General features: G+C 38.2%; 1 protein-coding gene across 7 annotated transcripts in view; it reads right to left on the reverse strand.

Moving 5' to 3' along the window:
* myo3a (myosin IIIA) overlaps window positions 1-10,938 on the reverse strand; it is a 72,341-nt gene that overhangs the window by 38,286 nt on the left and 23,117 nt on the right. For all 7 annotated transcript variants that reach the window (XM_046032063.1, XM_046031976.1, XM_046032392.1 and 4 more), the window contains 3 exons: window positions 8,356-8,460; window positions 8,091-8,190; window positions 1,433-1,509 (listed from right to left, as the gene is read on the reverse strand). In XM_046032063.1, coding sequence (XP_045888019.1) covers window positions 1,433-1,509; window positions 8,091-8,190; window positions 8,356-8,460 — 282 coding nt within the window. The remainder of the gene's footprint in view (window positions 1-1,432; window positions 1,510-8,090; window positions 8,191-8,355; window positions 8,461-10,938) is intronic.

Here is a 10,938-nt window from a genome sequence, read left to right on the forward strand (position 1 = left end):
ATTACACTGGCTCCCAGTGTGTTTTAGAATTGACTTTAAAATTCTATTGATCACTTTTAAAGCTCTTCATGGCCTCTCGCCTTGTTATATTTCTGACCTTTTAGTCCCATACGCACCAGCACGTACCTTGAGATCCTCGGGCAGAGGTCTGTTGTCTGTTCCAGAGTCTCGACTGAAAACTAAAGGGGACAGAGCGTTTGCTGTCAGGGCCCCGAGGCTCTGGAACAGCCTGCCCGAGGAAATCAGGTCGGCTGAGTCAGTGAACTCTTTTATGTCCCTTCTTAAAACATACTTTTATAGGAGAGCTTTTCCCGATCTTATTTGACTTTATTTTATCCCTTTTATTTTATTGTTTTTTACTAATTTTATATTAAATTTTCATGCTCTTATCTTTTTTTTGTATTATTCTTTACACTTGTTAAAGCACTTTGTAACTTGTTTTTGAAAAGTGCTCTACAAATAAGGATTATTATTATTATTATTATTATTATATAGATGGTATTAGGGCTGACCCCCAATAGTCGAAGATTCGATGCTTAGGGGTGCTCAACGTCTGATTTTACACAGAACTACCAGTTTTCTCCCAATAAGTCAATATACATCCTATTACAATATACATCAATGTTTAATGCTATAAATAAACATGTAAAAAGAATAAAACTTTCAATAAATGTTTTTAAAAGTGCGTAAATAAATCCATAATTGTGACCCTAACCCTGGGTTGTCAGTGCGCATGTGTAGGTGTAGCGTGTGTGTGTGTGGTGGCGGAAGAGGAACACTTGCTGAAGAGACTGTGCCCCAGCTTCACTGGTGTTGTGCTACGTTGTTCGCACTTCGCGGGACTTTCGGATAATTTATCACCATTGATGAACCACACAAAGAATATTTATAGCCGGCTACTTGAAATAGACCCGCGAGGAACCGCAACGTGCATGTAGTTGTCAGCAGCATGGCATGCAAGCAAAACTCACACAAAACCGGTGAATGACAGGTGAGAGAGAGAGAGAGAGCGAGAGAAAAGGGTCTTCAAAAAGACTCAGTTTAGCTGGAAATGTACAGTGTAAGTTGAATGAATAGAGACTGCAGCTCTGCAGCAGCTTCTCAAGATTAAAGCGGAGCTGCCGTGTGTACCCCATCCCCCCCGCGCACAAAAACACATACGATTCGACTATAGGCAGGACTTTACAATTCTGATTTGACTATCTAAATCCTTAGTCGGGGACAGCCCTAGATGGTATATAAACTGCTTGTGCACTGAGCTACGATTAGCCAGGAAGCGAATGATGGAGGCCGTCAATTCAATTATTTTATGCACACTGTATTTGACAGCGTTATCTCTTTGATGATTATTAACTGTGGCCCACTGGGATCTGCTCCAGACTAATGTAGTGGAAAGAGATGTGGGAGCGTTTATGGGCCAGTTTTACTGTACCTCGGGAGCCATCCAGAAGGGAGTTCCCACTGAGGTATTCCTCCTCAGACGGGTATTTGTCAGCTGGGCTGAAACACCTGCAGGGAAGAGAATACACATTTTAGACATTTTAGCCTTGCTCTCAGGACGTGCCCTCAGTGGAGACAATTTGCGCTATCTCAATAGCTTTCTTGACACATGTTTTCCCCCCCAACAAAGATCAGACTGGCTGGTAAAAGTGATGATCTGTGAAAAGGAGAAGAGTAAACAGTGGGGTTCTGCTCAACTGATATGGCGCTGAATGGATCTTGGAGCTTTCTCGTATCCCACTGATAAAGCTGTCACTATAGAGACGAGCAGGAAAAACAAAACACACATGCATGCGCTCACATGCACACAGAGCCATCAAGTTGCAATGTGTTTTTCCTTCATTCGATAGATTGCTTTGAATGTCAAATTTTCAAGTGACTGCAGGTGATTTTTTTCGGGCATTTTAAGAACATTTGAATACAATTCAAGTGTAAACAGGCTTTGGCAGCTGGAGACAACATTTCACTTTCTCTCAGACATTATGTGTCTAAGTGATTTACTAGCTTATGTTAGCTTTATCTGCCTACACAAAACAGGACAAAGTCATGTTGCAACAATCCAGTAAGAGATGGATGTCCGCAAAATATGGGACTGCAGAGAGAAAGAGAGGGCATGTGTGTGCTTATATGTGTGTGTGTGTGTGTGTGTGTGTGTGTGTGTGTGTGTGTGTGTGTGTGTGTGTGTGTGTTAATGTGGGGTAAAAAGCCTGACAAGGAACATGCTGACCCACAATCACGACTTCAGTCCAGTCGAGACAAATCAGCGTTACACCACACAGTGATGTATCCCAGGGCTGGCTCAGCTGAAGCAGCAGCCAGGACAAAAGCAGAGCCTCTAGACAAAAGCGACTAACCAACAAACAAAAGGTGATCTACTGATGCACGACATGCGGTTGCAGACCCATGTTTTTGTCTTGCACAGCATGTGGTGCATTATTTTATGTGAATCTGAGTTCACGATTTCTGCAAAATGTAACTTGTACATGTTATAGTCTAAAGACTTGCAGTATAAAAGCTTTGAGAAAATGAAGGAGTCATTTTTTGAAAATGTCAAAAATACAGATGTTGAAATGTGTAATAAATATATAATGACACGAGACTACACTGCATAAATGTGTTTCTAACAGCATCAGCAATTGTGTCTTGTAAAAGCTCAGTCTGTGCACCCGTTTTTTTTACGACTTCATTATTGTCGGTACAGTACAGTAATACACTGATGCTCTGTTGGTGCTGGGGTGGAGATGAGCATTGCAGAGGGAAACAGGCAAACATCCCAAGGGATTAGAAACATGTGCAGGAGGGGATATATGCATAGGGCTGACTCACACACAGGGACCATCAAACCACAAATCCTCTACACATCAAACCCACAATAGTGAGAACAAACCCGTAGTTTTTACATAGATGCAGGCGTACACACAAAGATAGATGAAACCACACTACCACAGTAAACCCACAATTATCCGATCAAACTTCTGGTTTCACACACACTGCTACAATATACATGAAGTATATCAGTGTGTGATGGTACAGAAACACAAAGAGCTCCCTATTAAACCCCTCACAGCCCCTCTCTTTCCACTACATTAGCCCGGAGTGGAGCCTGGTGGGCCACACTTAATAATCATCACAGAGATAACGCTGTCAATTAGAATATTCATGAGAGACCCATGAACGAACAGCTCCCCTCATTCTTCCGCTTCTCTTTTTGGGGCCATCTCTTTGCTATTTTGTTTCTCTACTCGTGATGAGTCACTGCGGGGGCTTCATCTCTTCAGCTGCTTAGTGTAGCGTGCACCCCTCCACATGAAAAACCATTAATCCCCAGTGTGACGCAGTGCCTGCGTGCACCGAGGCAAGCACGAGTCAGCCCCCATTCCCCCGCCTCCCTTACCGTTTTCATCACTATGCAAGTTTTTATTAACGCCGGGCTTATTTCTAAACTTCTGCTCCAAATTTTATTTTATTTTCTGATGTCATAACCAATATCTGATATAAATATATTCAGCTGTCGGCGATGTTAAGGACTCGCAAAGCCGATATAACAGTCATTTTTGTGGTTGTGGTTCACCAGCTGTTTGCACAGGCTGGGAGAGATTTCACTATGGACCTTAATCCGTTCTTTGAATACGGCCAGTCAGCAAACACTTAACTGGCAGATGACAACTTAGGAGGTCATGTGTTATCTGCGCAGTTCTCTGCCACCTTCGTCTCAGGTGAATGACATGACATTACTTAATGCCATGGAAAGCTGAAACAATCCGATTTTTGCATTTAAATGCGAGTCACATATGTGTGGCATGCCTGATGTTTCAATCTTCAACCAAAACTCTAGTCTAAGAACCTACATCCATGCCAGCAGCTCTGGGAGGCTGTATTTGAGCTAAATGCTAACTTCAGCATGCTAACATTCTCACAACGACAAAGCTAACATGCTGATATTTAGCAGCTATAATAATCATGTTTTTCACCCTTTTAGTTTGCTAATTAGCACTAAAAACAAAGTACAGCCAGTATGGGTCATGAACCAAAGTTTTGACCTGATGATGGCACTAGATAAAAAGTTAAGACATCACCAAAATTATAACAATTTATCTTGTGGGGAACATAAATATCTGCAATAGTTGTTGTAGACATTTCCCTCAAAATCACAAATGTGAACGGTGTTGCTATAGGAAATTTGAAGGTATCATTAGCGTTGTGAGGGTGTATCGCAAATGAACTGTAAAAGTCTGTAAATAATTTTGGGCCAATCCATCTGGTAGATAAATGAAAAGCTTGAGCTTCTGATAAAAAGGAGATTGCAAAAATCATTATTACCGTAAAACTTTAATTAAAACCCTAGTCCCTAGATTTTTACTGGCTTGCCCTCTTGAGCTAGTTCAAAGCTGCTTACACCGTGCATACACGGTAAATTTGTGTCAATATGGACATGCTACACATTGTTAGATCAATTAGATTCTCCACAGAGAATTAGATTAATAGATTTACCAATATGATCGGTCTCTCTCTCTCTCTCTCTCTCTGTGCTTGAGGTTGGCCTTGATGGGCTGTCTCTTGGAACTAGATCAAATGAATTAATTATTATTAATTATTATGTTTTCCTGATTTTTATACACCTTATATTCATACTGATTGAAATAAACAATTTGAGAGAAGGATTATTAATTTAATTTAATTTAATTTTACGGTACTCATCCTCTGGGCACCATGAATGTCTTTGTTGTCACAACATTTCTCTAAAAAACTATATCAACCTGCTGGTGGCGCCAGAAGAAAAATGAGGGGATTGCCAAAGTCTGTAGAATTCATCTTCTGGGGACCATGAATGTCAGTGACAAATTTCATGGCAATCCATCCAATAGTTGTTGAGATTGTTCAGTGTGGAGCAAAGTGGTTCACCGACAGACCGACAGACAGACCATCATTGCCATCCACAGAGTCACACCGCTAGAGTGGCTACAAAATGTATCTGTGTCACATCATTCAGGACGTTTTTCACTTGTCGTGTGAATGGGACTGAAGTTTTGTCTTTTCTGTTTTCATCCACAGCTTCACAGGGTACAAAGAATACAGCTTAGCACTACTTGGGGTGACAGTTTCAACCTTTTTATATCATATTTTAGTCACATGGTGAAGCTAATGCTGCTTTGGGCATCATTTTCTCACCTCCAATTTGTACCTCTATTCCTGCCTCCCCCTTATCTTTAATGTCCACACTTTAGCATTCAGCATTAAGTTCAGATTTCATTATAAACCCCACTGTTTCCTGTCACCAAGATAATATTTGCATTTGTTTTGATTAGCAAGCAGAAATATAAGGGCAGATAGCAGTGAATACGCATTCTGACAAGATAAGGTGGAAGTGGGAACTTGATCGCGGCCGATAGTCCAGTTGCTTTACAGCAATTACTCTTAAAATTAATGCTGTAAAGATTTATTGGTGATAACACCACAACTTTAAATGTAATTACTTTCTATCTGGTTTTCAGGAGCTTCTCACTGAACAACATGCTGAACTAACAGAGTTGAAACTTAGCAATGCTTTTATGTAACATATTTCTTTTCAGGCATACTTCCACAGATACTCGTCCCTTCCTATCTTAGAGATTCATTACACATTTAGCCAGAGAAACAATTGATAAGATGTACTAAAGCAAACCAAATCTGTATATCACAACAGAAATGGTTAGATTAGATCAGTTGTTTGTGATGCCTTGATTGTAATAGCTTCAAATAATAGCGTCTCGTGTGTCTAATATCTTGTTTGTATTCATTCTGCAACACTGGTTACTTTTGATTTATAACAAAGCTAGTAATACCAAGTGGTAGGTGGTGGATCTATGTATAGATATTATTTATATATAGATAAATACATAATCAGAATGATTTGCATTACAAATCAAACAAATAGCCCACTAAATTTGTTGACAAACTAACAAGCTAACATTTGAACTAGATGTGTGCGGGTTAAGCCCCTTTTCCTCCACATCACTGGTGTGTTAGCTTTCCAGTGGTTCAGTGACCATTATTTACATAATATGTTCAATTATTCAAATTTGTATGATGTGTTTGTACACAATTATGCTATGCAACATCAGAAATGTGTTATGTCTAACTTGACCTGAAAAGCAATATACTGCTGTCTAACTCATCATGAAATCTTACACATAATTCTACTAAAATGATTCAAATTTCATACTTTGGAACATTTGTATAATTACTAGTTAAATATTTGGAACAGTATCTTCATTTAACTTCATTACATTAACTAACCCAAATAAAGACTGGTACTAGACTTGGCTGTTTTGACTTTTACAGGCAGATATGTAACTGACATTCTTATAAAGAGGGACTTATAATGCATTACCAGTTAAGTGTCTTTCTCAAGGACACATTGACAGCTCTCTTTTCTAATCTGTGGCATTTTCAAAATTTTTACAGTTTAGATCATTTGATTATAAAATGTCACATACATCAAATTTGAAAAAGAAACTGTTTCTTGGTGTTATATTGTTGATAGTATTTTAAAGGCGCAGATGACTATATGAACAGTACTATTTAATACAGGTCCAATTAACAAATAACTACTTTCAATGACATTTTGCAAATAATATTACACTTTTACTTCACTTGTTAAAAATAATATTGACTAATTTGAGTTTTATCAACCTTCAGCAACTAATGTGAACTGTTACAAACAATCTCAACTTTTAGTCACTGTACACATTAACTATAAATACTGTATGTTGGTACTTTGTTTGTCTTCACTAACCACGATGTGTTCTGCTTGAACATGTAATTTTTCATCCATGAACATATATGCTAATGATGCAACAATGCACAAAATGAATTGCTTGATTTAGTACTAGACTGCCATTTTTCAGTATACAGCAGCAAGAATAAGATAACAGCCAAATAATAAGCGATGCTTCAGATGAGGAGGGGTTTGTAGGCAAACTGAACTTTAAATGCAATAAAACAGAGCCAGGGTTTGGTTAGTGTAAGAGGTTAGGTGGTGTAACTTTATGTGTTAAATGATAGTTTTGAGTGATTATTAGATTTTGTTCTATATATATATATGTTCTATATATATTTGCTATAGATGGTTGTGTGTTTACTGGACCATTGCCTGGCCTGAAAAGTTGGTATCAAAGATAAATGTGCAGTTAAGAAAAGGCGCATTAAGCAAATGTAGATGTTTGCTATACTGACCATTATAACACCAAAAACATTATAAATGACCAAAAAAATGAAGACTATCAGAACCCAGGATGAAGCTACTAACACCAGATGTAGACATCACTGAAGATTTATGAGATGCACAGTTTGAATTACATCTCTAACTTCTTAATTCCTGAAGACCTCGAGGCTTTCCTTCTTCAAAACTGGTGCAATAAACAGGTGTTGAGAATCATCTTAGTGAGGAGGAAGAAGAAGCTGCTCTGACGAATGGCCCTGCTCCATATGAGCTACTTCACATTCACATATCAAGTGATTCCATTAATACCCCCCCGACTCCCCCTTCCTCCTCCGTATGTAAGAGCTGTGCACTTTGTGAAAAAGGGTTTTTAAGAGAAGCCCACAATTAGCAGACTAAATGCAAACCTACACGCACGTTGAGAGGGGATTTTATTTGTAATGAAAACAGGCAGCTGGTTTTTCAAGCCCTTAAAGAAAACAGGGATGAGTCATCCCCTGGAAATAGTCAGAATCACTTTGCCTATCACAAGAACTATGGCTGTGCTGCTCTGAGCGCCTCATTTGGTTAAGAAAAGCCAAAAGCAAATCAGTACAAACACAGGATGAATAGCAACAATCTCCTCTGCTGTCTGCAGGAGAATGTAAAAGATAGGGTGTAATGGAAAAGTATAATGATCTACCACCTTGTCGGGTTGTGTAAATGTATTCCAGCCTCTCAAGGAAACTAATTAGTGGCGCAATTTATTTGGCAAGCGGCTGAAGGTAATGGATTTGACCCTCTTCGGTTAAATAGAGCCATAACATGATTTTCACTGATTAGAGGATAGTACAAAAAAAGAGACATGTTGTTAAAGCTCGTCTCTTGCAAAAACAGACACACAGCGTACCGAAATCCACGAGTTTGATCCCTCCATGCGTCGTCAATAGGATGTTATTGCCTTTGACGTCACGGTGGATGGTCTTGTTGACGTGCAGGTGCTGGAGGCCCTGTGGCAAAAAAAAAGAGGTTCACAGCTTTTTCTGACAAGCACCTGCCTTCAAAATTATCCCGTTTAAAATCTTTTCATCGCAGCAGTGTATTCAGTGGGAGGTTGCTCTATTGAGCTCTATAGTACAGCATTGTCTCACCTCGTGCACATTCAAAAGGCTTACCATGAGGGCCTCGTGCAAGATGTAGGCAATAATCGCTTCGTCCATTCTGTCTCCTCTCTTCAGCATGCCTTTAGCCAGATCTGTCACAGAGCCACCATTGCAGAGCTGCAACAGAAAAAACCCCACAAAGAACAGAGAATAATGAGCAAAAAGCTCAACATGAGTCAGCACTTATAGCTGAACTTATACAATATGCTGAGATCTGGGGCATCTGAGATATGCAGAATTTCACGTGGGGGAAACAGCAGAGTGTGAAAACGTTTTTGATCACAAGATTTCACAGAGAGAAAAGAGATGCTGAAAGTCATTCTGTCAATCTTTTAGCAGCTTATCTCTCTGAGGCAGCTTAGCGAGAGGTGAAAATTGTACCCACGGGGGAGAATGTATATTTTGCGTGCAGGGTTTAAACTAACGCTGCGATGACTAAGCAGGGTAAATATTAAACACAAATGATCTTAAATTGAAGTACATCATCTTAAGTCTTCAGACAATGCCACGGTTTATATTAGAAATTACACACCTATTACACAACATTTTGTACTGGAAACAGAACAAACTAAGATTAAAATCAACAGGGACGTTTGATTTCATGTGTATTTATAGGAGTTTCGTTGAGGCATACTGTGTCTAGATATGGACTGCATCTTCAATAGCTCTTGGAAAATTACAGAAAATTTACCAGTGGGTTGCCTTGGCAACAATAATAACCCTTAATTTGGGCCTTTCTCTGGGAGATGCCTGAGGTATACAGAAAAAAAGCTCTAAGATGTCAATCACAGTGCTGGGAACTGTAAATTGTAGATTCTGGATGTGAACGCTGTTTGTAAACACAGACATCGCTCTGTGGGTAAAAGATATCATCTACAGAAGCCATAAACATCCAAACGCATCCCTCTTTCCCATTTGTTGTGAATATTCTGTATTTCAACGCATCTTTAATCCTACCCACATGCAAAAACATTTTGTGTAAGACAGGAAATTTCCATCATATCTTTTTGTGTATTAAACACTTGTTCTTGTATAATTACACTAATTTCCCGCACTTGTAAACTGAAAGCTTAATTAGGCAATAGACGTGCAGTGGTGTGTGGTTATTTAGGATAAGAATCAGTCCCCTGCGGCGATCATACTAAAGAGATGGTGCAGCAAGAAAAGTTTGCTAACAAATAACTTATATACCACAGCATTAACGCAACTATAGGTTTTTAAATTGACATTTAAAATGACAGGGTATTGTCCACAACAGCACATCATGGGGCATTTAAAATGACACACAACAGCACATCATGGGGCTTATAGTGCATGGTTAGGGAAATAAGACCTACAGTACTACAGTAAAACGTTGCATAATGGCACTAGAAAAAAAACATGATGGCACCATTTTGTATTATGACTCAATACAATACAATAGTAGCATCATAAAAGAGGTACAATATTTGCAGGTGTGCGCCCAAATCTCCAAATAGGGATTTTGCTATCTCAATATAATTCCACCCACGGTGTTTGAGTGTTTCTTCTCTACCCACTGTACTATTAGAGCTCCAGATCACAAGAAGCTATACACTGACTTTTCCACTTGGAGTGAACACTTTTTTAAATAGTTAACACAAAATGTAGTTGATTTTAGGAATGCAAACACATACTGTTATTGTTGATTATTTCATTGATTTTTTGATTAATAGATAAGTAAGTTTAGTCTGTAAACTGTCCAAACATTGTCCAAACAACAGTCAAAAATATCAAATATTTCACTTACAATGATATAAAACCAATTAAAGCAGCAAATCCTCACATTCGGGAAGCAGGAAATAGCAGATTTTTAGCATTTTTGCTTAATAAATGACAATTATATGAGTTGTCAGTAGTAGCTCTAGTTGTACTTAAATACATCATGATCAATGCATCATTGTCCATTTTATATGTTGGAACAATACACTGTGAAACTGATAAAAAAAAGTACACCAGAAAATACTAAAATGTGATGAGACGACAGGCCCCAGGTCACAATCATGTAAAAGGCTTCCCACCCCTACAACATGTTAGCAAGAAGTCATTTTGTTTCTCTTTATCGTTGTTTTACATCTCTTTGTAGTCATTTTGTTTCTCCTTTTGATCTTTTTTGAAGTTATTTTGTTTCTCTTTATGATCTTTTTTGAAGTTATTTTGCTTCTCCTTTTGATCTTTTTTGAAGTCATTTTGTTTCTCCTTTTGATCTTTTTTGAAGTTATTTTGTTTCTCTTTATGATTGTTTTATATCTCTTTGTAGCCATTTTGTTTCTCCCTTTGATCTTTATGCATCTTTTTATAGTCCTTTTGTTTCTCTTTATGATTGTTTTACATCTCTTTGTAGTCATTTTGTTCTCCTTTTGATCTTTTTGTAGTAATTTTGTTTCTCTTTATGATTGTTTTACATCTCTTTGTAGTCATTTTGTTTCTCCTTTTGATCCTTTTGTAGTAATTTTGTTTCTCTTTATGATTGTTTTATATCTCTTTGTAGCCATTTTGTTTCTCCCTTTGATCTTTATGCATCTTTTTATAGTCCTTTTGTTTCTCTTTATGATTGTTTTACATCTCTTTGTAGTC

This window comes from Micropterus dolomieu, linkage group LG01 (genome assembly GCF_021292245.1).
Source record: "Micropterus dolomieu isolate WLL.071019.BEF.003 ecotype Adirondacks linkage group LG01, ASM2129224v1, whole genome shotgun sequence".
Taxonomy (NCBI): Eukaryota; Metazoa; Chordata; class Actinopteri; order Centrarchiformes; family Centrarchidae; genus Micropterus; species Micropterus dolomieu.